The sequence below is a fragment of the Pseudorca crassidens genome, chromosome 19, assembly GCF_039906515.1.
Source record: "Pseudorca crassidens isolate mPseCra1 chromosome 19, mPseCra1.hap1, whole genome shotgun sequence".
In the NCBI taxonomy this organism is placed as follows: domain Eukaryota; kingdom Metazoa; phylum Chordata; class Mammalia; order Artiodactyla; family Delphinidae; genus Pseudorca; species Pseudorca crassidens.
The window spans coordinates 58068313-58093997 of record NC_090314.1 but is presented as its reverse complement, the minus strand read 5'-3'; the positions used below and the strand labels follow the sequence as shown (position 1 = coordinate 58093997).

General features: G+C 56.3%; 1 protein-coding gene and 2 long non-coding RNA genes across 20 annotated transcripts; 1 reads left to right on the top strand and 2 right to left on the bottom strand.

Annotated features, from left to right (window-relative positions):
* On the bottom strand, positions 1-11521 carry LOC137212408 (uncharacterized). Of its 9 annotated transcripts, none has more exons than XR_010937503.1 (6): positions 7526-8726; positions 5980-6582; positions 5720-5827; positions 4187-4382; positions 3400-3542; positions 1-2257 (listed from the first exon to the last, which is right to left on the bottom strand). It is a non-coding gene; the product is annotated as an uncharacterized lncRNA (long non-coding RNA). The 9 variants fall into 9 exon arrangements; XR_010937496.1 differs by lacking the exons at positions 5980-6582; positions 7526-8726 and adding exons at positions 10134-10818; positions 11307-11521 and having other exon boundaries at positions 7-2257; XR_010937499.1 differs by lacking the exons at positions 5980-6582; positions 7526-8726 and adding exons at positions 10134-10818; positions 11307-11521 and having other exon boundaries at positions 7-2257; positions 3400-3467.
* On the top strand, positions 3154-24532 carry GPRC5C (G protein-coupled receptor class C group 5 member C). 10 transcript variants are annotated; one of them, XM_067715753.1, is made up of 5 exons: positions 3154-3270; positions 16488-17573; positions 20325-20419; positions 22382-22531; positions 22784-22995. In XM_067715753.1, the coding sequence occupies exons 1-5, from the start codon at positions 3168-3170 to the stop codon at positions 22970-22972; spliced, it is 1623 nt and encodes a 540-aa protein (XP_067571854.1). In that variant the 5' UTR covers positions 3154-3167; the 3' UTR covers positions 22973-22995. The 10 variants fall into 10 exon arrangements, 9 of the variants coding, with proteins under 9 accessions (XP_067571854.1, XP_067571859.1, XP_067571858.1 ...); XM_067715758.1 differs by lacking the exon at positions 3154-3270 and adding an exon at positions 9272-10066; XM_067715757.1 differs by lacking the exon at positions 3154-3270 and adding an exon at positions 10312-10452.
* On the bottom strand, positions 23892-24541 carry LOC137212410 (uncharacterized). The gene is made up of 2 exons (XR_010937505.1): positions 24407-24541; positions 23892-24087 (listed from the first exon to the last, which is right to left on the bottom strand). It is a non-coding gene; the product is annotated as an uncharacterized lncRNA (long non-coding RNA).
* Between the last annotated feature and the right edge of the window lie 1144 nt (positions 24542-25685).

Genomic DNA, 25685 nt, shown 5'->3' with positions numbered 1-25685 from the left:
GTTCTTTTCATCACTTTGCGTTCCTGGGAAGCGTCTGCTTGTCTTCAAGATAGATTTGTATTTCGGTGACTCTCAAATTCTATGAGACACAAGCATCGCTTGGAGAACTTGTTAAAATACAGAATCTGGGGCAGATTCAGAAAATCTATAGTCTTTTCTAAATTTTTATTTTATTTTATTTATTTGGCTGCCTTGGGTCTCAGTTGCGGCACACGGGCTCCAGAACGTGCGGGCTCAGTAGTTGCAGCGCAGGCTTAGTTGCCCCGCGGCATGTGGGATCTTCGTTCCCCGACCAGGGATTGAACCTGTGTCCCCTTCATTGGAAAGCAGATTCTTAACCACTGGACCGCCAGGGAAGTCCATTCATTTTTATTTTATATTGGAATATAGTTGATTAACAATCTTGTGTTAGTTTCAGGTGTACAGCAAAGTGATTCAGTTATACATATACATGTATCTATTCTTTTCCAAATTCTTTTCCCATTTAGGTTATTACAGAATATTGAGCAGAGTTCCCTGTGCTATAGAAAATCTATAGTCTTGATAATAAGCTCTAGGTTATGATGAGACTTGAACTCCGAGGAACCATGCCCTAACTGGGATGATTTCAGACCAGACTGGAAAATATTTGGCAGCCAAATTAATAAAGACAAAGGAAGAGAAGCCTAATAGTGACTTCCTGATCCTTAGTCATGCCTTCAACACAGGAGGGCCAAAGAGTGGATGTGCGAAGGAACAGAAAACTGCAAGGCTCTCATTTCCTGGAACGCATCCCTTGTGGGTCTGTTCTGTGCTTCCCACCCTGGCTCCACCCTTATGTTGCAGGAAGGGGGACCCCTTCCAGGGCTCGAGAGTGGGCTCTTGTCTAACACTTGGAAATGAATTGTCCGAGGAGACACACGTGCTGACAAAGCAAGAGACTTTTTTTTTAATCTATTTTTTAAAATAAATTTATTTATTTTATTTATTTATTTTTGGCTGTGTTGGGTCTTCATTGCTGCGAGCGGGCTTTCTTTAGTTGCGGCGAGCGGGGGCTACTCTTTGTTGCAGTGTGCGGGCTTCTCATTGCGGTGGCTTCTCTTGCTGCGGAGCCTGGGCTCTAGGCGTGCGGGCTTCAGTAGTTGTGGCGTGCGGGCTTCAGTAGTTGTGGCGTGCGGGCTTCAGTAGTTGTGGCATGCAGGCTCAGTAGTTGTGGCATGCGGGCTCAGTAGTTGTGGCTCACGGGCTCTACAGCACAGGCTCTGTAGTTGCGGTGCACGCGCTTAATTGCTCCGTGGCATGTGGGATCTTCCCGGACCAGGGATCAAACCCATGTCCCCTACACTGGCAGGCAGATTCTTAACCACTGCACCACCAGGGAAGCCCAAAGCAAGAGACTTTAATGGGAAAGGGCGCCCGGGTGGAGAGCCAGCGGGGTAAGGGAACCCGGGAGAACTGCTCTGCCACGTGGCTCGCAGTCTCAGGTTTTATGGTGATGGGGTTAGTCTCCCGGTTGGCTCTGGCCAATCACTCTGACGCAGGGTCCTTCCTGGTGGCTCGCGCATGGCTCGGCCAAGATGAATTACAGCGAGAAGGATTCTGGGAGGTTGGTAGGACATATGCACTGGCGTCTGCTCTCTCCTTTTGACCTTTCCCAAATCCTTCCAGTTGGTGGTAGCTTGTTAGTTCCATGTTCCTTACCAGGACCTCCTGTTATAAGATAACTCATGCAAGTGATTACTATCTTGCCTGGTCAGGGCAGGTGGCTTCGGCCAGTGGTTCCCCCAACACGCTCATCCTCCAATGGCCCTCATTCCCCAAAAAGCAGGGAAGCTGCCCACCTGGCTGTGACGACACAGAATCCTTCACGGGCCATCCGCACCAGTTGTGTTTTTCCACCTTCCTCTCCTCATAGGTGACTTGAACGATTCTTGGTTTGACCTTGGTTCTCAAGGGCAGTGTGCATCATTAATCATATTTGGCAGTGGGGAGAGGGGATTTTTACAGACAGCCACTTAGGCTTCTTCTTGGCTAGAGACTCAAATTCCATAGCCCAGAATGGAACCGAGAAATCTGCTTTTTAAACAAACACAACAACGGACCCTGAAGCTGTGTGCTGACGTTTGGGAAAGCCTAAGGACAAGCTTGTTTCCATTTTTGTGAGTTGCTTTCTCCCTACACAGACTGGCAGCGGAGGAAGACGAGCCTGGGACCGGACGGTCCCAAATCACTGGTCACTCCAGCCAAGGGTTCTCAGATCCGTGGTTTCATGTAATCTCTGCAGGGGAAGAGGGGCAGGGATTATCACCTCATTTTACAGATGAGCAAGTTCTGTGCTCTTTGGACAACTCTGTTGCCCTTTCCAGCTCTAAAAGTCTATGATTTCATGGCAGGAGATCAAAACACCGGGCCTAAGCTTTACGTCCATCACTTGTGACCTTAGGTAGGCTCTCTTCCCAACTTGGCCTCCAGTTCCCACATGAGGATAATAAAACCAGGCATCATCTCAGGGGGCTTCTCTGAGGGCTCTCCCAAAACAGGTTAGTCACGGGGGCTTAACTTTGTTGTAAATTGGGTTTGATTATGACCCTAGTCTTTTGTCACCCAAACTCAGTCTTCATACTTGATTGTTTGTACTGCAGAATCAGATCTTCCCATCTCAATTTAAGAAGGAAGGAAGGAAGGGAGGGAGGAAGGGAGGGAGGGAGGGAGGGAGGGAGGGAGGGAGGGAGGGAGGGAGGGAGACGGCTCTCAGAGGAAATCCATCATTGGATTTAAATGTGAGGGACTGCACCAGAATGCCAGTGGATGGGTTAATGTGGCAGAGTGGGTATGAGGACAAACTATAAAACTAAAGGAAAATGACTACAGGTTGTGTGGTGTGAGTGACAGCAAGAATGAAGGCTGTTGTAGCCGAGGGCTGAAGTATAGATTGTTTATGGCCAGTCCCCACTTTAGCAAAACCACAACTGCTATTAAGACACTCAGATGCACCATCAGTGGTTCTGAACTTTGTATGATGATTTGAACTCTGCCTTATCATCGGAGGGAAAGCAAACAGCACGTCTACCAAAGGGGCTGAAATTTCAGCTGCTGCCAGGCGTCCCGGAGCTCCATCACAGTCCCAGAATAGCGCAGCTCGGTTCCCAGCAGCCTCGGGCTGCACCGCAGCAGCTGGGCTTCCGGCAATGGAGCTGGAGTCGAGCCTCAAGCAGCGGCCGGAACAGCTGGGACCGAACTCCACCCAGATGCCAGCTGGCTGGCACTGCCCTGCTGGAGGCGCCATGTCTGGTGAGTGCAGGCAGTTCTGGCTCTCCTGTGGCACCCTGACTCTCCCCCTGTCCCCTTGGGGTCCTGGCTGAGTTTGAGAGGACCCTCAGGGTGCCCCCAAATCCCAGGCGAAGGGGTGGGGGCAGAGACCGTGTCTTTTGAAGGCTTTGGGTCATCTAGGCTGGTGGCTGGCGAGGCTGATGAAGGGCAGAGCCGTCCTGAAGGTGGGCAGGCTGTGGTGTGCACAGAGAGGACGTGACCACAGCGGGCTGGCGGCCACCAGGAGAACAGGGCTGAAGAAGGGAGAAAGGGCAGAGAGGGAGACACACAGCCCAGCCACAGGCCAGGCAGCTGCCCAGTGCAGCGCTGTCGTGAGGCTGGCTTCTGAAGGCGATGGGATTGTTGGGAGTAGGGAGAGGGGCTGAGAAGGAAGGCTGCAGACTAGACAGCTGGTCAGCTCTGTTTCCAATGTCCTTCTCCTGTACTGGCCCATGCAGAGCCTTCATCTATTTACTCCCTCGCAAATTTTTTTTTTTTTTTTTTTTTTTGGCTGCACTGCACGCCATGCGAGATCTTCCCCGACCGGGGATAGAAAGTGTGACCCCTGCATGGAAGTGCGGACCGCCAGGGAAGTCCCCCTGGCAAACACTGATCGAGGCCCTGTCACGGGCAAGGATGGACCAGGTACACATCTTTCCCTCAAAGAGCTTACACCCTGGTTGAAGACATGAGACATGTACATAAACAAACATTCGTAGAGCAGAAAATGAGCTACATAAGAGATATGAAAGCGCTTTGGGACATAGAACAGCGAAGTTAAAACCAGTCCAGCAGAGTTAAAACCAGTGGGTTCTAATCCAGGGCTAGTCCCTTAGCCTTTATGAACCTCAGTTTTTTGGGTTTTTGGGATTTTTTTTGTGGTATGCGGGCCTCTCACCGTTGTGGCCTCTCCCACTGCGGAGCACAGCCTCCGGACGCGCAGGCTTAGCGGCCATGGCTCACGGGCCCAGCCGCTCCGCGGCATGTGGGATCTTCCCGGACCGGGACACGAACCCACGTCCCCTGCATTGGCAGGCGGACTCTCAACCACTGTGCCACCAGGGAAGCCCGAACCTCAGTTTGAAATTGAACTCCTAGGGTTGTCAAGATCAAATATATATAAAAGACACGGAAAGTTGTACAGTGCTACACAGAGGTATAAACTATCATGGGTGTTGTTGCATTATTAGATGAGCCAGTGTTTGTGTGTCTCTGAGCTTCTTGGCCTGGGATTCTGGGAGGCGGGGATCTGAGTGTGGAGCTCAGGACAGCAGCCAGGCCAAGCCTAGACCCGGAACCCACCCCTTCCCCCTAGAAAAGGCTGACAGCATCCCTCAGGTCCTGGCCCATCATTCCACCCATTTTATTATAGGTACAGAGCAGTATCCTGGGGGCTGCAGGGAAGGCTAGGCATGAAATCTGCTCCTCACTGAGCCTATCATGGAATTACAGAGGCCAGATATCTATGTATAAAATATAATTAACTGTGCAAAGCAGCACAAGATTGGCAAATTCATGCTAGAGGGGAAGCTTTGGGAGGGCAGAGGGAGGAGTTGTATGGGGCGGGGTCACCAGCAAAGGCTTCTGGGAGAAGCAGAGGCTTTAAAAGGGGAACGGTTTAGAGAGGCCGGGAAGGGGCACCCTGGATTGAGAGTGGGGGACATTGTGAGTGAAGCCACAGGAAGGTCAGTCCGGTGGCCAGACCCAGAGCTGACCTCTCAGGCTGCAGTGGCCGTTTCCTGTGGGGAAGAGGAGGGAGAGGAGGTGGCCAGTCCAGGTTGAATGCAGGCTGCAGGGGCCTTAAATGCTGGGCAAGGGAGTTAGATCTTTTACTCAGAGGGAATGGGAACCAGTGACGATCTTAGGAGCCGAGAATGCCAGGGGGAAGTCAGTGAATGTCCCGCAGCAGAGGGGGTTTGCAGGTGACTGGAGGTGTCAGGGAACGGAAGGAAGACTGCAGGCAGGGTGATTAGGTTGTGTGTGTGTAACCCCAGTGGGAGGGTGCGCCTGCCCTGAAATGTTCTCACAAGGGGGGCGTGGGGGGGTGTGAGGGGAGACTCTTCCTCAAGGAAGGGAAGGGGGACTAAACACTGCTGTGTACACATTTCTTTTCTGTTTTTGGAAGGGGCGGGTTGAGGGGCCTGAATCCCTGGACCCTGGTTCCTAGATTCACTCAGTCTATTGACGGAGGTTCTCCAGACCTGGGCAGCTCAGAAAATGCAGCTCTCTCCTTCTAACAGGGAGCTGGTTAGTGGCCACTGAGCCATGGGCAGGGAAGGGGGGAGAGGGAGAGGCAGGTTTTGTGGTCACCATGGACGGGCTCAGCGTCAGGTGACATTCCGGCAGGTTCTGCCCTAGGCCCGCTTCCGGGTACCCTCCCAGAGGGGTCATCCATGGGCAGCGGGTTGTGGCGAATGGGTGTTTATCTCACCTGCTCCCTGGCCCCTGGCTTCCTGCTTCTTAAGGGGCCACCGTGGTACCTGGGTCCTCTCAAAATGCCAGGTGGTATCAGGCTGCTCCAAGCCGGCAGTCCTAGGAGCTGAAGAGAAGAGGAAACTTAGCCAGACACCGCAGCCTGGGCAGGAACCAGTTAATGCGGAGCCTGGGAGCAAGGAGAGGTCAAACGCAAAATCTGTTTACCAGCTGGTTTGGGTACACCCAGCTGCCGAGTGCAAGATTCCAGGCACCTACCTGTCAGGGGGCCAAGAGCCTCGCCCTCAGCTCAGCGAGGGACTACGTCTGCTCCACGGGGGCCAGGGGGCCAGGCGGCAAGATCAGGGGCACTCAACCCTCTAGGGAGGGAGAGCCGGCCTCCCAGTCCCCGGAGGAGGAAATGGCTCCTGAAAGAGATTCTGCACACTGAACCGGCAATCCAGGACCCCTGCTACCCAGGCAATAGGGAAGCCCCTCTAGGGAGCAGAACTGACCTCGAGCACCCCCGGGGCCAGCTCACCTGCTCCTCCAGTGCCCCAAGTTGGGTTGCCAAGGCCCCTACCCTGCATTCTAATGCAGGGTGTTGCCGGCCCAGGGGAGGTGGTGTCTCCAGCAGGTACTGGGCTTGCCTGCTTCCCAGGAAGGCCTGTGGCCAGTGGGCAAGGCAGGCACGGCCCTGTTTGCATGGTGTTTGCAGTGGTCCACCCCAGGGTGATGGGGAAAGTCAGCAGGGGGCTGCCCTCCAGGGGCCATGTCTCAACTCTTGCTGCTAGGGTTCAAACCATAGAATAAATGGATCTTCCGAGTGTCAGGTTCGGTGCCAGATACCGGGAACAACACAACGAGTGAGACGTGTCCCTGCTATTGAGAGGACAAGAACTGAGAAGGCTAAGATACACCGAGATAAATGATAAATAAACAAATGCATACTAGGCTGTGGGTAAACAGGGCAGCTCACAGCGGTTCATTCTGGGGAAGGTGAGGAAAGCATGGCAGAGAAAGGGACATTGGAGCTGAGCTTTGAGGCTGGGCAGGTTTTAAAAACCTTTGGTCAGACAGGGAAAGGGGGTTGGGGGAGGAAAGGAATAGCACAGGAGAAGCCCAGAGCATGGCACGGCGAGGCTGCTACAAGAGTTTGGATTAAACACTGCTAGAACTTTTTTTTTTTTTTTGGCCGCGATGCATGGCTTGCGGGACCTTAGTTCCCTGACCAGGGATTGAACCCGCGCCCCTGGCAGTGGAAGTGCGGAGTCCTAACCTCTGGACCACCAGGGAATTCCCACTGCTAGGCCTTTTTAACTGTCAGGGGACTAAGGCTCAGAGGGGATGGACCAGGAAAGGAGAGGTTGATCACTGAGCATCTGAGTGTCAAGCTTGTGCGAGGCCCATCGTAGACATGGCTTCGTTCCAAGGATTGGGGGTGGTGCTATCCTGACCTCTTTATAGTAGAGGAAAGTGGGGCTCAGAGCAGTGAAGTGACTTGTCCAGGCCATACAACCGGCAAGTGGCAAAGTTGCACCCCACCCTGGGCCTTGTCACTAGCTTAGACTCATGCGGCTCAAAAAGGAATTGTTCCAATGCATAAAGGTAGTTTCGATCAGCCGGCGGCCAACAGGAACTCACACACCGTGCTGGGAAGGAGGGGTACAGACGCCGTCCACACAATCCATTGATCCAAGATCTATCTGAACAGTGGGAAGGCAGTGTCCCTATGGGACCGCTTCTCAAAGTGTTACCTTTCAGGGAAGATGGGAGTTCATAAAGGCTTACGTGCCGATGTATTATTACATTGGGCGAAGGGTACCTGGGGGCGCAGATGAGTCTGCGGTTGGAGTCTTTGACGCAATGGCGCCTCCCACCAAACTTCTCTCCCGGCCACTGGCCGTGTCCATCGGGACCCACAGCCGTCCAGCTCCCAGGGCTGGGGGTGAGGCTCTCAGGATCTCCACCCTCCAGTGTTCCTGCTATTGACAGGCCCTGGGGGATTAAAGCCAAGGGCACCAGGGATCCTGGAGCCTCAGAAGCCCCAGGTCGTCTGCCCCGAGGGCCTTCCTTTGTCTTGAAGGCGTATCCTGTTCCAGAGTGAGATGTTCCAGAGTGAGATGGGGCGGAAAGGGGGAGAGCAAACCGTTCTCAGAAAACGGCCCTACATTTCCACTGCCGTCAAGGCACAGGGCTGGCTGGGGGCGGAGCTCATTCACTGAGGTGTCCAGGCCTGTTTCCAGTACACTGCCAGTGGGTGGCCAGGCACCGGATACCCCAACCTGGCCCCTGCCTGGGCCCGGAGGGAGGGGTGAGACTTGCCTCATGGGAGAAGTCTCTGGAGGGTGAAGGGGTTCTCCACGATCGAGACAGATCCCGAATTCACCTGTGTCTCCCTGAGGTCACTTGTATCCTGGTCTCCCCACCACTTTCCCCACCCCTTTCCCAGGCTCCTAGATCTGGCTTTAAACATATGCTAATGAGGGACCCCTCCCAGCAAACTTGTTTCAGCGTTGGTTGCCCAGCTGATGAAAATTAGTCAGAGGTTAGAGTGACTGATCTGTTTCGGGAAGGTCTGACCTGCTGCTCCCCCTTTCAGGGTGGGCCCCCCACTGCCTGGCCCTTACACAGGTCTGCACGTGCTCACGTCCGGTGTGTGTGTGCGCGGGGTCGTCCCTGAGATGCAGGAGGTGGAGTTATTAGGGGAAGGAGACCAAAGGCACAGCAATGCGCTCTTCCTCTCAACATTGAAAAGAATTGAAACAATTCAGTCCTCACGTTTTCCAGGCCAGCCAGAGAGGGCCAGGCGCAGGAAGAGATATAGGGTTCTAGAAAAGCAGGGCCTCACCGCCAGCCCAGGCTGCTAAGCAAACATTCCCTCCAGGAGTCCGAAAACTGGTGTGCGAGGGGAGGAGCCAGCGTGGGGTTTATCGCTCCGGCAGCTCCGGGTGATTCAGGGAGTTTGACTTCTGGTTGTCATAGATGGAAGCACGCAAACAAACAGCCCGGGAGGTCCCCTCCCCTCTGCCTGCGCCCTCCCCCACCTTGCTACCCCCAGCCCCAGACCAGCCACCTCCCCCCACGATTCCCGCCCTCCTCCCGGGCGCTCCGGGCAGAACCAACACGCCCAGCCGCCCGCCAGGCCACCGGCTGACTCCGACCGCGCGCCGCTGGCGATCCCCCAGGCAACTCGGCGTCACGAGAACCAGCACCCCGGAGACCCGGCGCCCGGCCTTGCCTCCGCGTCCCCTGGGCCCCGGCCAGGCGCAACAAGCACTCCCTTCTCCGTGCGCCCCGGCCCCACCGGGCCTCCGGCGCTTGCCAACTAGGCCCCGCTGCGTAGCCCACCTCCCGCGGAGCCCGCAGCCCTAGGGGAAGGCAGCGGGAAAATCTCTTGTTTACTGGGCCGGGGTGATCCTAGGTTGGATTCGCTTCCCCATTTCTGCAGTTCCCCTTCTGCTGATTCCTGGGACCGGGGAGGAAAGGGGGGCAACCCGCTGACGCACCCCAGGATAGGGAGTGAGGTTGGGGTACGGGGAGGGGGGAACTCGAACTCGTGCAAAAGTCCCCGGGCGGCGGCAGGGGCAGGACTCGGTGGCCAGGCCGATGTGTCACGGAGCGCAGAGACCGCGGGGGCCGGGTTAAACACTGTACTTCGGGGAACTGAACCGTGAAGGCTAATTAGGACAGGTCCGAACAGGGAACGGGGACACGGGGAGGGGAGCGCGCGCTAAGGTGGACCGTGTCCCGGCGATCGCAGGAAACCCAGGCGCCGGGTAGTCGGACCCAGGGCGACTTCTGCCCACGGTCCCGAGTGGTTCTGGGCCCGGCCCACGGCGTTAGGGGCGCGCGGGGTGGCGTTCCCACGCACACTTGGTGAGCCGGGTGCCGGGGAAGGATCGCGCGTGCAAGAGGTGGACGCTCGGTGTGTGGTGTGTCCACGTGTGCAAGCTCGGGGAGGGCAGAAGGCGCGACAAAGACAGACTTTGTATCTGAGTGTGCGCCTCGCTCTAGTCCGGAGCGGCGAACTGTGCCCCGCGTGTGTCTCACGGGAGAGCCAGGACGAAGGTGACAAAGACTAGGTGTCCGCCCCGGAGAGACGCACCAAGGTGGCCCCCGCGCGTGTTTGTGTGCGCGCGCGCTGGGACTCGCGGAGAGGGAGAGCCCGCCCGCGAATTGTGTTGGGCTGCACCCCAAACCGCTTTCCGGAGAGAAAACCGAGTCCCGAAAGTAAGTGCGCGTGAGTGTGCGCGCGCCCGCGTGCGGGGGCGTGGCAGTAAACAGCAGCAGCCCACAAGCCGGCCTGGCCAGAAACTCCGATCTCCCTCCCCTGCCGGAAAGTGCGTCTAGTCGCAGCCTGGAGGTGAGTCGGGGATGGGTGGGGGGAGGGCCGGCCGGGCTTTGTTACTGTGTAAGCGGATTGCACGTACCTGGAGCGCCGCGGGCGCCCGATAAGCTCCTCAATGGAGGTGATGTCACGGTGATGCAGGCGCCGGCCCACCCTCGCTGCGAGAAAGGAGCCGAGCGCGGGCAGAGGCCAGCGCGAGGGCGAGAGACGGAGCGCAGCCAGCTCCGAGTCCCGGGGAGAGGCAGGCCCTGCGCCCCGATCCCCCGCCTGAGCCCCGCCACCTCAGACCAGGGTTGGGCCTGGCCCCGCTCTCTGCGCCGAGTCCCTCCCACCCCCGCTCGCGCCCCGCCTGGACTTGGCCCCGGACGCCGCGCCGGAGCTGGGCCGGCGACGCGTCCCAGGTAAGGGCTGCAGCCTGCTCGCTCCGCCTTCCCCTCGGCCGCCGGGAAGAGTGGGGTCGGGCTGGTGGGGAGTGGGCGAGGGTTGAGGCCCAGGGGTGGCGAACCGGGGCGCGGAGGACACCGCTTCTACTTCGCTCGCTCGCAGAAACTTTCCAAAGCGGAGCAGGGTGGGGACTGGGGGTGTGGGAAGCCCGGCGCTGCGGCTCGGAGTTGGCGGCGAGGGAGAACTCCACGATCGGGGTCTCCAAGGACTACCCCCTCCTCCCTCGCAGCCTCTCTGCGTGACTCCGCGGCCAGTAGTGACTGGGGGGCCGGCGTCCTCTCCGCGGCCCGCTACCGTGGATGGGGAGGGCAGGTTTCTGGGACCTGAGGAAATGGGAGAGAGGTTGGCCCCCTGCTCTTTCTGTTCCGCCATCCAGGGGAGCGTGGGTGTGGACCCCGGTCCCGGCGAGAGGTATAGGGAGGGGAGGGCTTAATCTTCCTGCGGGAAGTTCGGAACTTCGGTCAGTCGTAGGCCCTCTACCTTTGGCGGCGTGGCTTCTAGATCCCTTCTCTTTCCCCGCTCCTCCCTCACGCCCCACGGGGTTTCCTGCGCCCTTCCCAGCCGCGGAGGTGCAGTTGCGCCTCTCCAGCCCCAGACCCACAGTTTCAAATCCAGCAAAACGCAGTCATTGAAAAAACCCCACGCTCTTGATCCTAGAGCTCAGGGACCCGAATATGTTGAAATAGGGTTTTGTGCTCTTGGAGGTTCCCTGCCTGGGCCTTTATCTGTGGCTGGGGAAGGGCGTGCCGCTGGGGGGTGGGGCGCATTCCGGAGTGGCTTTCCAGAGCGGACCCTTGGGTTGAGGACTCACGTGTTTCAGAATGTTCAGGGAACTGGGAGCCGAATATCCACCCTCGGTGTGAAGGTCTAAGCCTGGGGTTCCTGGAAGCCCTCTACCCCACCCCCCAACTTGGGCTCTGAAGTAGCCCCGTACAGGTACAGGCATCTCCGACCCCTCTTCTTATTGGTTGGTTTAAACACCAGAGCCCCCTGAACAGAGGAGTAAGACGGCAGGACCTAACCGGGGGCGGAGAGGAAGGAGGAGATGGATGGGAGAAGGGGAGGATGTGGGAAGGCTGCCAGTGGGTCCATCCGTCTCTCTTCATGGGCTGCTGAGTGGCGGCAGACCCGGCAGGAAGGAGGCTCCTCTGTGGCTCTGCTTAGGCGCCTCGGAGAGGGGCCTCTACATGGTCGTGGCACCCTTGAAGGTCCCTGGCTGTGGGTCTGTATCTTACTCTGTCCCTTTGAGCCCAGGAGACAGACCAAGGCTGCAGTGTGAAGCTCGTGTTGCCCTTTTCAGGATGGTTCTCAGGCTTTCGTGTAGATGGTAGGGGAGTGAGGAAAGGTGAGAAGGCCTGGCTGCCTCATCCTTGCTGGGTGAAGCCCATTCAGGGCTGGCTGGGCCTCTGAGCCACCACTCTGCTGAGGTCTCTCTGCCTCCCCTGGGAGAGGGAAAGAGGGAGGAAGGGGATTCTGGAACTGGATTGGGCTGACTCAGACCTGAGCTGGGGACTGAGTGGCTGAGCCTAGGGAAAGGCCGATTTCAGAGGTGATTAAAAATACTTGTATAACTGATTCCAGGGAGGTGAAGCAAAAGGGCCCCTTTGTCCAGAAAATAATCTGCAGCTCGGCTGGGCTGCAGCCATGGTGTGGGGGGAACTCATGGGACTGAAGGAGGTCCCCCTCCTTGGTCCTACTGAGAACCTTTTTTAAAAAAATATATTTATTTGGCTGTGCCAGGTCTTAGTTGAGGCACGCGGGATCTTTAGTTGCAGCACGCGGACTCTTAGTTGTGGCATGTGGGATCTAGTTCCCTGACCCTGGATCGAACCTGGGCCCCCTGCATTGGGAGCTCGGAGTCTTAACCACTAGACCACCAGGGAAGTCTCCCCTACTGAGAACCTTAAAGCAGGAGACGTGACTCTAAAATGAAGAGGGCGGACTGGGACGGGGAGAAATGGGCACCAAATCCGTTCAGTGAATGCTTTTCAAATGCCTACTGTGTTCAGTGCAAGACTAGATGTTGCAGGGGATGCTAAGAAAAACAAGTCTTGTTCACTCCCCTCAGACCTTACAGCCAGGTAGGGGAGACGCCTACGCACACAATTCTAACGATCGAGGGTCAGAAGACAGCCTGGAAGTGCAGGCTCTAGGGACCCGCAGGAGGGAGAGTCTCAAGGCAGAGCTGGTCTGTTTCATCCAAGCCCTTTCCCCCTTGGCCGCCATCTTCAAACACAGCATCCCTTGGCTGGCTGAATCTGCATTCCTGGATGTGGAAGGACACTGGGCTGAGCTTTCTTTAAGTCTCCTGCTGGCCTCCAAGGGTCGCTGTCCCAGGCATTGGACAAGAACCAGGCCCAATGGGTCCGATTTCCCCACTTGAGTTGGTGTCTGGCTGTCTCTCCACTCCCCCACTTTGAAGTTCCCATGTTGGTGGGACCGACAGGCTTAAAGGGTAAGGTCCAGGGCCAACAGCAAAGTGAGAAGGAAATTGGGGTGCGGGCTGTGAAGCTTCTCTGGCCCTGGCCCAAGCTCTTATGAGGTGTTGGATTCTCGCAAGGTACAGGCAGGTATGGCTCTAAGAGCAAGACAGACCAAGAAGAGGGATTGACACAGTGGTCGCAGGCTAAGTGGGAGCGGCCTTGGTGCTTTGTAATGACGTGGCTGTTACAAGATTTGAACTTGCAGCGTGGACTTAGCATCCTTTCCCCCACATCCAGCCAGGCCTTAGACTTTATCTGGGAAAAGATCTCCATTAGGCCTTACCTTTGGCCTTGGTCTTTAGCGGGGGATGAATGTGTCCTCAACAAATCGATTGCCTATGCTTTTTTTCCCAGACTTAAATCTTAAAGCACAGCGCTGGTTATGCCCTCATCATTTAAAAAACAGCCTTCAGTGGCTCCCCACTGCCTTTATTTATTTATTTTTTTAACATCTTTATTGGAGTATAATTGCTTTACAATGATGTGTTAGTTTCTGCTTTATAACAAAGTGAATCAGTTATACATATACATACATATGTTCCCATATCTCCTCTCTCTTGCGTCTCCTTCCCTCCCACCCTCCCTACCCACTGCCTTTAGAATCAAGCCCTAAACTCCTTCCCTGTAGTGTCTCTAATCTGTAGCCAGCCAGCTGCAACCTCCCTTTACAGACTCAGTTCATATTTGGTGAATTTGATTAGAAACTGAATAAAATGCTGTTGGGAGGTGTTCTTCACTCTGTCCTTTCTGACCCCCTCAGCTGGGAAGAACTTCCTCCTCTGTGTTCCTGTAGCACTTTTCTCTCCCCAGAGGTAAATTCTTTTGTGTGACACTTACCTTATTCTTCTTTGGGTAGTTTTCTTGTAGACCTACCTTTTGGACTGTGTTTGTTCATCTTTGTATTTTCCACTGTGCGTCTAGGGGAACTACTGGGCCCGGTCCCCCTAGACGCACAGTAAATATTTGCTGATTTGGAATATTTGTCTGTTCTGACCTGGGGACCCGGCGGAGGGAGATGGGATGAGCAGCTCTTGAAGATGTGCAGATTGCCGGAGGCTAAGTCTGAGTGACCATTCTCAGGGTTCATACCACATCTCCAGCTTCACCCCAAGGTCTAGCTGTTTTGCTGTGAGCCAGAAATACTCATGAGGGAGTTGAGTGCCTAGGACCCCATAGCACGGTATCCATTAATTATCTCCCGGAGTGGTTCAATATTCCTTATCCATTAGCCCTCTCCGATTCCTCTTTTCTCTTCCCAGCCTTTGTAAATAGAGTACAGTTTGTGCTTTATTGATTTACTGTTACACAAAGTCCCCCACAAGAGCTTATTTAAATCGTGATGTAGGGGAAACATGCTTTTGCATTGGAAGTCGAGAGAAACTAGCTGCGTTACGGTACCATTTATGTAGGAAAACAATAATAAATTCACACAGGAGTGTGAATTTATTAAAAGTTAATGGTAAGGCTTCCCTGGTGGCGCAGTGGTTGAGAGTCCGCCTGCCGATGCAGGGGACACGGGTTCGTGCCCCGGTCCGGGAAGATCCCACATGCCACGGAGCCTGCACATCTGGAGCCTGTGCTCCGCAGCGGGAGAGGCCACAGCAGTGAGAGGCCCGCGTACCGAAAAAAAAAAAGTTAATGGTAGGTGTTGTTTGGGGAAAAGCAAGCTTAATTGGCAGACAAGGTTGTAGTTGGGAAGGCTGAGAGACCTAAAATGCTTTCAAGGAGCATATGTAGAGGATATCTTACAGGACTTTGAAAGTTGTTGATCTTTATTCTGTCAGTTTCACTTAATTTTGAGTTTTATTTCCTCTGACTTAGTAGCAGCGTCCTTCCCTTTCTCAATCATGGAGAGACAGTTCTGTTTACCTGTTATATATTAACTAACCAGGAATGGTGAAAACATTAAGGGCTTAGCGGTGTGCAAATCTACACTCCACCTCCTAAAGGGAAGAAAGAGAGGTGGTGGGGAAGTTGGATCGTGCCATTCCCCTCCCAGCCACTAGTGGTCACTATCAGCCCAGGAAAGCTTGGTTGCTGTCTTTCTGGAAAGTTCCTGGGTCCAAGAGGTGAGAGAGGAAGAGGCGGGGTTACACCTAGTTACTTGAACATAATAAGGGGTGATTTAAATGTGGAGTCCCTGCATTTCATAGAATTTTGGAATTTATGACTTGCTTTTTAGAGCATTTAAATTTTCTGTCCTCCAGGTAAATTTAAAGTCTTTGAGTAGAAAACTCACTGATTTGGTCTTTAATTTCTCTTAACCTGCCACACTCTTTACCTCCACTTCACACAGGGAAAATCCAGCTGGTACTGAAAGCAGGGGTTTGGTTTTCTTTGGTGCCAGTCTACAGCATTTAGTAAGGCTGCTGTCCGGGACCGGTCCAGTGAGTCGTTGCAGTAGTAAGTTACCTTCCTGGTGTGAATAAAAGACATCTTTCTTGCCTTCTAGCTACAGTGCCTCAACTGTAGATGTGCCTCTACACATTATAGATTAATTTCTTCCATTATAGATTAATTTCTTTGGGTTTTGCTTTGCCCTTGCCTGGTTCTCGCTTTTAAAATGTTAATGCCTCATAGGAGGATTTTTGCATTAAGTCATTAACTCCCTAGCTGGGAAATTCGTTGTTGTTTTTTTTTTAATATTTATTTATTTACTTGGTTGCTCTGAGTCTTAGTTGTGGCAGGCGGCTCCTGAGTTGAGGCACGCGAACTCTCAGTTGCGGCATGCGTGTGGGATCTAGTTTCCTGACCAGGGATTGAACCCAGGCCCCCCGCATTGGGAGCACGGAGTCTTACCTACTGTGCCACCAGGAAAGTCCCAGAAATTCGTTGATTTTATTCTTGAGACTCTAGCAACTGAGCTTGCAAAGAACTTTGGATTCTGAGGAGAAGCGTTGGCACTAAAAGCCGTAAAATGAAGGGCAGAAAAGGGCAGTGGTAGGGAGGCGTCAGGGGAAAAGTGTTGATACATACAACTTTTCAATCGTCTCTTCACTTTGTCTGGTTGCAGTTTGCACCTGTTACAGGTGCTTGTGAAATACTCGCCGAATGAATGAATGAGTGGCTGATTTGCCGTAGACTCAGGCGTCACAGGGACAGAGTGGAGGGGCGTGGTGTCTGGCCATTTGAACTCTGCAAGTCCCGGGACAGAGAGGAACTGAGTGCTGAGTGAACTCGCTCACAAACCTCAGCCCCCAGCCCACCTGCAAGAGCTCAGGGAGTATCTGGGCCCAGGTTATGATTTGGGGGAGGAGGAGGGGCCTGAAAATTCAGCACAGTTTCCTCCTTTTCCATGACCGGGAACAGGGATCACACTTGGGTTTCATCTCATTTGCCTCTCTGGTCACTTGGTACAAGGCCCAGGAATTCTGTGTTAAGAACGATTCTGAAGCCCAGAGGCACAGACAAGGTCAGTGTGCCGTGGTTCAGGATGGGGGCGACGGCACCTCGTGTGTCAGAGTTTGCCCTGGAGGACTGATTGTGCCTTTTCTCCCCTCCGTCTCTAGGGACCCAGCTGGGGCCTGGCCTGGGAGCCAGGATGGCCATCCAGGAAGCGGTGCTGATATGCCTGGGACTGCCTCTCTTCCTACTCCCAGGGGCCCGGGCCCAGAACCACGCCCCAGCTGGCTGCAGCCCGGACCTCAACCCCCTCTATTACAACCTGTGTGACCGCTCTGGGGCTTGGGGCATCATCTTGGAGGCAGTGGCGGGGGCGGGCATCGTCACCACTTTTGTCCTCACCATCTTCCTCGTGGCCAGCCTCCCCTTCGTGCAGGACACCAAGAAGCGGAGCCTGCTGGGGACCCAGGTGTTCTTCCTGCTGGGGACCCTGGGCCTCTTCTGCCTCGTCTTCGCCTGCGTGGTGAAGCCTGACTTCTCCACCTGCGCCTCTCGGCGCTTCCTCTTCGGGGTCCTGTTCGCCATCTGCTTCGCCTGCCTAGTGGCTCACGTGTTAGCCCTCAACTTCCTGGTCCGGAAGAACCACGGGCCCCGGGGCTGGGTGGTCTTCGTCGTGGCCCTGCTGCTGAGCCTCGTGGAGGTGATCATCAACACGGAGTGGCTGGTCATCACGCTGGTGCGGGCAGGCGGCGGCGAGGGTGGCCCTCCGGCCAACGGCAGTGCCAGCTGGGCCACTGCCTCCCCCTGTGCCATCGCCAACGTGGACTTCGTCATGGCGTTGATCTACGTCATGCTGCTGCTGCTCTGCGCCTTTACGGGGGCCTGGCCCACCCTGTGCGGCCGCTTCAAGCGCTGGCGGAAGCACGGGGTCTTCGTGCTGCTCACCACGGCCACCTCCATCGCCATCTGGGTGGTTTGGATTGTCATGTACACCTACGGCAACCGGCAGCGCAACAGCCCCACGTGGGATGACCCCACGTTGGCCATCACCCTCGCCGCCAATGCCTGGGCCTTCGTGCTCTTCTATGTCATCCCTGAGGTCTCCCAGGTGACCAAGCCCAGCCCGGAGCAGAGCTACCAGGGGGACCTGTACCCCACCCGGGGCGTGGGCTACGAGACCATCCTGAAAGAGCAGAAGGGCCAGAGCATGTTTGTGGAAAACAAGGCGTTTTCCATGGACGAGCCAGCCTCAGGTGGGTCATGGGACATCCTCCCCAGGTGCCCTTTTATTTTCTTTTTTTAGTTTTTAAAAATTGTTGGCCACACCATGCAGCCTGTGGGACCTCAGTTCCCCAGCCAGGGATTGAACCTGGGCCGCAGCAGTGAAGGTGCCAAGTCCTAACCACTGGACCACCAGGGACCTCCCCCCAGGTCCCCTTTTATTCCAGGTGGTTTACTGCAGGACAGGGGGCTGGTCTCCTGGGCAAAATGGGAGGTTCCTGAGATTATCCAGAGTTTTCTGCCTTAAAGTCCCTAAATTGCATATTTAAAAAAAAATTCTTTATTTCTTTTTGGCTGCGTTGGGTCTCTGCTGCTGCGCACGGGCTTTCTCTGGTTCCAGCGAGCGGAGGCTACTCTTCATTGCGGTGCGCGGGCTTCTCACTGCGGTGGCTTCTCTTGTTGCGGAGCACGGGCTCTAGGCATACAGGCTTCAGTCGTTGCAGCACGTGGGCTCGGTAGTTGCAGCACGCAGGCTCTAGTAGTTGTGGCGCGTAGGCTCAGTAGTTGTGGCTCTAGAGTGCGGGCTCAGTAGTTGTGGTGCACAGGCTTAGTTGCTCCGAGGCATGTGGGATCTTCCCGGACCAGGGACTGAACCCATGTCCCCTGCGTTGGCAGGTGGATTCTTAACCACTGCGCCACCAGGGAAGTCCCCTAAATTCCATTTTTTTAAGGATTTTTTTCCTATACTCGCGCAATTCATGAATATATTTTCATTGTAAAATTTTACACATTACAGGTAAAATTTCCCTCCACTGTCAGTTCTACCCCATTCCCTCCTGTTCTGTCCCCAGAACTGATCACTGTTGGCTAATATTTTCCTGCCTCAGTTTCCTCATCTGTAAAATGGGGATAATAATGGTTCCTGTTTCATAGGATTCTTTTGAGGATTCAATTAATGCATCTTCTGGCGCTTGGAAGATACTCTAGAAGTATTAGCTATTAGCTCTGTCAATATTATTATCCTTCCAGAGCTTGTTTTTCCATTATGTACATATCCATAGTCTTAGTTTCCTCTTACAGTCTTTTCAGTTCAAACTTTTTTCTTTTTCATAAAATCGCGTGTGCCACATGCTGATCTAAGCAGCACCCGGTATCCAATAGCCAGCTTGTCCCCGAGCTCCTGCCCCGGCTCTGTTAATGGGATGGGGCTCTCCTGAGGTGCTAGGCAGCCCCAGAGCCTTGGTGGTTGGAGCCGAGGGCGCCTCGGAGGTGGAAGCAGCAAGAAGGCAAGAGAAGCCCCTGCAGCCTGGGCCGAGCCCCCGTCGGAAAAAGCTTGGGAGGCAGGAGGGGGTGGCCATTCTCCAGGAGACTCGGTCAGACGTGCTCCCAGCTCCCTAAGGAAGGAGCCTCTTTCTGGCATTTGTTCACTGTAAGGACCACTAGCGTTTATTGAGCACACACTGAGTGCCAGGCACTGAGCCTTTCCGGATGTGCCCTGTGGCATGCGTCTCACGTGCTTTCTTAGCCGGCTGGATACAGCCCCTTCGTCTGCTGTGACCCGGAAAGCCTGGACGCTGACCCCCTACTCTGCTGATCGAGGTGTTGGGGGCTTAAGACTTGACCTGCCTGATTGTTGAGCACTACCTCTGGGACCTCTGCCAGGGGTCAGAGGCAGAGGCAGAGGCAGAGGCAGGGGAGGTTTCAGAATCGGAACTCTCTGCCTTTTTTTTTCTCTACAAGCTGCGATCCCTGTAATCTCCGCCTTGGGGAAAGGAGTGATCCTCACCCTGCCAGGCACTGACCTTTGACCTGCCCAGTGGCGTGGCCCCTGGCATCCGCACAGCCTGGTGCCAAGTGAGGGGGGAAGGTGCAGTTGGTGAGGCTTGGGGACGAATGTTGGGAGGAGCCTCGGCGGCCCCCACCTTTGCTGTCACCCGCTGGCCAGAGAGCCTTTGTCCTCAAGGCAAACACTTCTGGGGCTGTAAGCGTTTTTTTTCCTTTTATTTTATTTTTTCTAAATGGAAAAATCAATTGAGTGAGCCCAGCACTTAGGAAGCCCTATAGAGTTGTGGTCCCTTTAGAGCCACAGGGCCATCAGCCAGCAGGAGACGGGCATCCGCTGCCCCGGCCCTCGCGGCTCAGCCCTCTCCCCGGCCCCCAGAATTGGTCAGCAGCTTTCCTCCGACCCAGCGCCCAGCAGCGTAGGACAGATCGGGAAATCGACACCCCGGAAGGCACAGGGAAGTGTTCCCAGAGCTGAAAATAGTTCTGGAAACTTGCCAGGGGGCCACAGGACCGGATGTGCCTGCAGTCCCCCCGGTGGAGCTCTGGGTCCTGGGCAAACAGCACCCAGCCCTGCCCCATGCAGACTCTTGGGCAGTGGGGTCTCTGCTTATTTACCCTGGCGCCTGGCAGCTGGCCCACAGCAGGAGAGGCCAGAGCTGGAGGCTGGCCATCTTGGAAGGCGGCCGAAGGTCCATGTGCCCCTCTTGGCCTCTGGCCCCAGAGGGCGGAAGGGGATGTGAAGGTTGCTGACGGGACGTTTTTTCGGTGGGAGGGGGTCTCATGCTGCAGGGAAAGCCCCAGGGGAAGGCGAGCATTGTGCTCTCTGTGCATCTAAACAAAGTGATGCTGGGCTCCACGGGGTGGGGTACACCCGCAGCCTCACCCCCAGGGCTGGCCTAGCCCCCTTTTCCCTCTCCCTGCCTCCTGGGGAGCCTTGCCTGAGAGCAGGAAAGGGAGCTTAAAGCCCAGCCCGGAACAGCTGCTATGTCTCCTTGCAGCTAAGAGACCAGTGTCACCGTACAGCGGGTACAACGGGCAGCTGCTGACCAGTGTGTACCAGCCCACTGAGATGACCCTGATACACAAAGCCCCGGTGAGTGGGGTGCCCGGGTGCGCAGGGTGGGTGGCAGCGGGAGGGAGAAGGCAGGCTCTGCATCCGATGCGTCAGCCTTCGGGAGCCCGGGACCCCAGCTCCCGAAGCCTTCCTCCTGGGGTTGATGCTCCTACTGCCTTTCGCGACACTGTGGCGGGACCTGTCTGCCCCATGTCATCGGGGTGTCAAACACCCACTGAGGACAGCTGCTCAGAACAGTCTCTCTCTGAGCTGGTGGGAGCTGCCAGCTTTCCCCTAAGCAGCTTAGGGAGGGACAAGGGGGGGCCTCAGCCAGGTAGGTACCATTCGTGGTGGACCGAGGACCACAGGGCAGGTCTGGGTAGGTATTAGCTGCTCCACCACAGCTGTCCCAAGAGGCTCTCCTGCTCCCTTCCCCCCACCAGCAGGCAGCAGCTCTCGACCTTACACCTCCCCTGGGCTCTGGAAACCAGATGCTCCATTAGCCAAGGGAGGGCGGGTGGGAACAGGAAGCCAGTGGGTTAGTCTTACTCACTCCTATACGTGCCTCCTCCCCGGCTGGCTGACAGTTGCTCTTGGGGAGACCCCTCGCTCTCCAGAGCCTGAACCTGCAGCTAGGTCCCAGGAGAGGGAGGCTGCGGCCAGGAGCCAGGATAGGCCGAGGAATGAATCTCTGAAGGGCACAAGCACAGTTTGCCGGCCCCCAGACCCCCAGGGTGCCCCACCTGGCCACCCCTCACCTGTGTGCATGGAGTCGTGCTTCTTCAGGAAGGAGCTGAACTAATAGATATTTTCTCTCACGGAGGCTCCAGAAACATGGTCCCTCGACCCCCAGCGTTACCATCCCCCGGGAGCTTGCTAAAAAGGCACAAGGGCCAGCGGTGTGATGGAGCGAACAGTTAGCATCTCTTCAGTGATGTCACCTCGATAACTTGGAGTTATCCAAGGCATGATGGGAATAACCGCCCACAGAGATCTGCCAACATTACAGATCAGGGTCGTGAAACATTCACCAGCTCACCGCGGGGTGGGGCCCCCTAGGCATGGCTGTGGCTTCATAAACAGTCAGGTGATTCTGACACACAGCCAGGTTGGAGAACCCGTCCTCGATCTAGATGTTCCAGGAGCTACAGGGGGAGGGGGAGTTGGAGATGGTAAATGGGTTGGGAGGACCACCCGGGTCTGAGTGGGTTCAGAAGGCAGCTTGGGGCCCTGGAGCTGCGGGGGTTTGGTGGCAGCTGTGTGCCTAGGGATGAGGCAGGTGAGGCCTGGAGCTCACCTTCCCTCCAGGGTGGGACCTGGGACCCATGCCCCAGCCTCACCCACACAGGAACAGAAGCAACGCAGCTCCGACCAGGATCCAGGCAGAGACTTTGGATTTTAAGTCTCCAAAACTTAAAACTCTCAAACCCCAAACCATTCGGGGTTTAAGTCTCTAAATCAGACTGCTGGATGAGAAACGGGTGACACGCCTGGGGCCTGACAGAAGGGTGTTCTGGGCCCGGCACAACAGCCAGTGATGCCGTTGGGGGGGTGTAATGCCACCGGGGGTACTCAGCTAAGAGTCTTGGAGGAAGGGGGCCTGGGAGCGTAGCCGGGCGGGTCACAGAAGCCCTGTGTGTTTCACTCTCTGTTGGGCCCCAAGGTTTAGGGAGTGGGACAGGGCTTGAGAGGAAGATCCTTTTGGAAAGAGCCGTCCACTGTGTGAAGCCCCAGGACCATCGGAGGTGACTGGGAGCCTCATTTCCATGCCCAGAGGGTGGCCCTCTGCAGGGTGAGATAAGGGGCTGGAGGTCAGAGGTCAGCTCCTCCATTTCCAGACTCGGAGTCATCCATCCCAGGCCCGGCTGGAAGGGGGCAGAGGAGGAGGGCAGGGAGGGAAGGGGGAGCTGGCAGGCGCAGCCCTGCAGGAAGCGGAGTGGGAGTGTGTGTGCATCCGCCCGGGCAGAACCCAGCTGTGACACCGCCTGTTCTTCCTTCCAGTCGGAAGGAGCTTACGACGTCATCCTCCCGCGGGCCACTGCTAACAGCCAGGTGATGGGCAGTGCCAACTCCACCCTGCGGGCCGAAGACATCTACGCAGCCCAGAGCCACCAGGAGGCCACCCTGCCGAAGGAAGGCAAGAACTCCCAGGTCTTTAGAAACCCCTACGTGTGGGACTGAGGCGGCACCAGGAGGAGGCGGGAAGATCTGGGGACCTGACCGGGCGAGGGTCTTCCTGGGAGCCCCTGGGAGCCCCTCCCCCTCCCCCTCGCTGGCTCAGGACAGGTCAGGGCCTCAGCCGGGAGGCCCTCCCCATCTGCCAGTTCGGCTGGGCGTCCCCGGGCCCCTCACCCACTCCTCAGTGTCTGTGGAGTCCAGGAGCCAACTCCGGCTTCGTGTCAGGGTCACCTGGCTTCGTGTCAAGGTCACCTGCGGCGGCCACGCTCCAGCCAAATTGTGTTCTTCCTGGGGTGGCGGCCAGTCAGCACCTACGTTCTCTGGAGTCTTCAGAGAGATTCCTGCAACCTTGAGAGATGTCTCAGGCGCTTCTGTCCCGGGTCTTGCTCCTCTGTGAGGAGCAAGGGTGCCTAATAAACACGTTTCTGCTTTATTAACCCTTCTTCTGGGAATGTCGTGTCCGATCTGGGTTCTCGGTGTCTGATCTGCCCCTCCACCCTGGCCTGTGGGCGTTTCCTCCCCCCCCCCCCCCCCCCCCCCCCCGGCTCTGAATCCAGCTCCCAGGAAGGCCGCTGCTGGGTTTTCCTTCTGTGCACCATAGTAGCTGACACCTCTCCCCAGGGAAGGGTTCTTCAGCTAAGCCTGGGTCCGTGTCCTGTGCGATCAGCGTGGACCTCTGGGCCCGGCTCCTGTCTCGGGTCTCGTGCAGCATCTGGGCTTATGTGAGACGAGGCAGCTTTCCTCTGGGATCCCCTCCACTGGGGCCAGGGCCGGGGGAGTTCTGTGGAGGGTATTTGAAGGGAAGATGGGCTGGCTTCAGCCCCTTTAGTGGGAAGGGTGGTGCAGATCCGGCAGTGGATGGGGTGCAGGGCCACTGCTCCGTCTCTTAGATCACAGTGTGTGTGTGTGTGTGTGTGTGTGTGTGTGTGTGTGTCCCAGAACCAGACCATTTTAGGGTTAGACAGGGCCCTGGGGGTAAGTGATCTAAGTAGCTCTCTCACCGCCTCTGACAGGTAAGCAGACTGACCCAGAGAGGCCACAGAGCCTCTGGAAGTGGCCGTGCTGAGACCGGTCAGGCTTTCCCAAGACTCTGGCTTGTAGCGGGTCCCGGCGGCCTGGGTTCAGACGTGCAATGGTGCTCTGACCCTTTGCAAAGGGCTGGCCAAGTCGGCTCCTCCCAGGTTTGGGAATGTTCCTCCCCAACTCGCCAGAAGCTATTTTCTGACACCGGTTGTAGGGAAAAGATGTTTCTGTTGGAAGAGGGGAGAAAGGTTGCTGGAAGAAAAAAAAAATCAAACTTCTCCTTCGACGTCAGATTGCACCAAATCCCCTGGAGACTCAAACCCTTTTATTAGTTGTTCAAACACTTGTTCTTTCTGGTTACTTTAGGCTCAGTCCCCGAAAAATAATACAAGATGGTAGACGCCCTCTTCCCTGGACCGCACGTCGTTCTGCTGTCCTCATTCCTCTGTGTCCAGGCTGGGCAGGGCCCTTGTCACTGGAGCGGGAAGGGCCCGGAGGCCACCGATCTGGAACAGTGGAGTCAGGGGCCGTGTGAAACCCTGGGGCATGTGCCTGGGGCTGTGGTCCACCCCCCTCCCCGCCCCCGCAATTCCTGCCCAGCCCAGCCTCTCCTGGTCCCCAAGTGACCTGAGACCACAGGAGCCGTCTGCAGACACCCAGCCTCCCTCTGGATGCCCTCCCCCGACATCACAGCCCCTGTGCCCCTGGCTGTGGGTGTCCAGATGGTCATCCTTCCTGGCCATCTTTCGGCTCCAGCCTCAGCCAGTCCCGCCCTGCTCCAAGGCGAAGCCAAACCGTGGCAAAGGTGGCCCTTGCCCTTCTCACCTGCACCTCCTGCCACCACCTGGACCGTGGAAGGCCGCTGAGCTGGGCAAAGCTCACTCGAGACCCGGACAGATCGTGCCTCTCTTCCTGGCCTGCGGGTCCTGGATCTGAGCCCCTCTGCATCACCACCTGATACCTTCATTGAACTAGGTCCCATCAAGACACAAGGGAGGGGCTAGGGCGGCATTCTCAGGGGTCGATTGAGAGTCCTGGGCCAGATGGACCGGGGTCTAGGCCTCTCCCAGGACTGAGACTTGTGGGACTGGGCGCAGCCCCTTAGGTACGAGGTGTCCAGGACTGAAGACTGTGCCATTTCCTGGCGGGCAGATGGCTAGGCTTCTGCCTCACCTTGGGCACCTCGACAGCGCTGGTGCTGTCATCACCCATGACAGGCTCCACCAGGTCCTGATGGCCACCAAGGGAAGTGGGGGCGTCCTGGCGACCTGCATGATGCTGGCACTGGCAAAGATGTGCTCACAGCTCCAGACTCGTGGGAACGAGATCTCTGCAGTGTCTCCTTGGCCTCCTGCCCTCGGGTACCAGAGCTGGCTCCTCCAAGGGCCTCAAGCCAGGTGTGTCCCCAGAGCTCACCTCTGCCTGCTGAGACGAGGCAGGATGAGCACAACGCAGGTGCTGACCCCATAGGCGGTCCCACAGCCCTCACTCCCACCCCAGCGCCACCCTCTTGCCCCCAGCACCTGTGCCTTTGTCACCAGCGTGTTTCTCCAGGGCTAAGTTGGGTGAACAGGCCCTGCAGAGAGCAGGGCTGTACCCCCGAGTGTGACGACCCCCTCCCCATCCACTGACCCTTGTCCTGGACTGTCCAGTTCCATGAATGGAGTATTAGTTACTCTGATGGAAGGGGAGGGGGGAGCTCTGAGCACCCCCGACTCCTTGTGATCTAGGTTAGTAGCCCCAAATCCCTCACGGTGAATAAAGGCTCTATCTCGCTTTTCGAGCTGATAGTCTCGAGTGAGTCCTGGCAGTGCCAAGGGGCCACGGGGAGCAGCCTGCAGTGAATGTGGGTTTGTTCAGAGTCTGAGTCCCCTGGAGGCCTGCGGGCGAGGCCGGGGAGGGATGGGCTCCTGAAAGATGCAAACCTGCCCAGATTCAAGAACACCCCGTGGCCCTGCTTCCTCCAGTCTATGGCCAAGTGAAGAAGACAGAAGTGTTCCAGCTGCATCACAAGCCTTGAATGGAAAAAACCAGAATAGGCCAGAACATGTTGCAGGTGACGTCAGGCCAACACCTTGGTAAACGGCATCCCCATTTCTGTCAA

Bases quoted from the DNA above. Each gene is read 5' to 3' on its own strand.
- GPRC5C (XM_067715751.1), top strand. From the start codon at position 16,219: ATGATTTGGGGGAGGAGGAGGGGCCTGAAAATTCAGCACAGTTTCCTC. The intron at 16,391-16,487 runs GTCAGTGTGCCG...CTCCGTCTCTAG, and splicing joins AGCCCAGAGGCACAGACAAG to GGACCCAGCTGGGGCCTGGC. The intron at 22,532-22,783 runs GTCTTTAGAAAC...GCTTCGTGTCAG, and splicing joins AGGAAGGCAAGAACTCCCAG to GGTCACCTGGCTTCGTGTCA.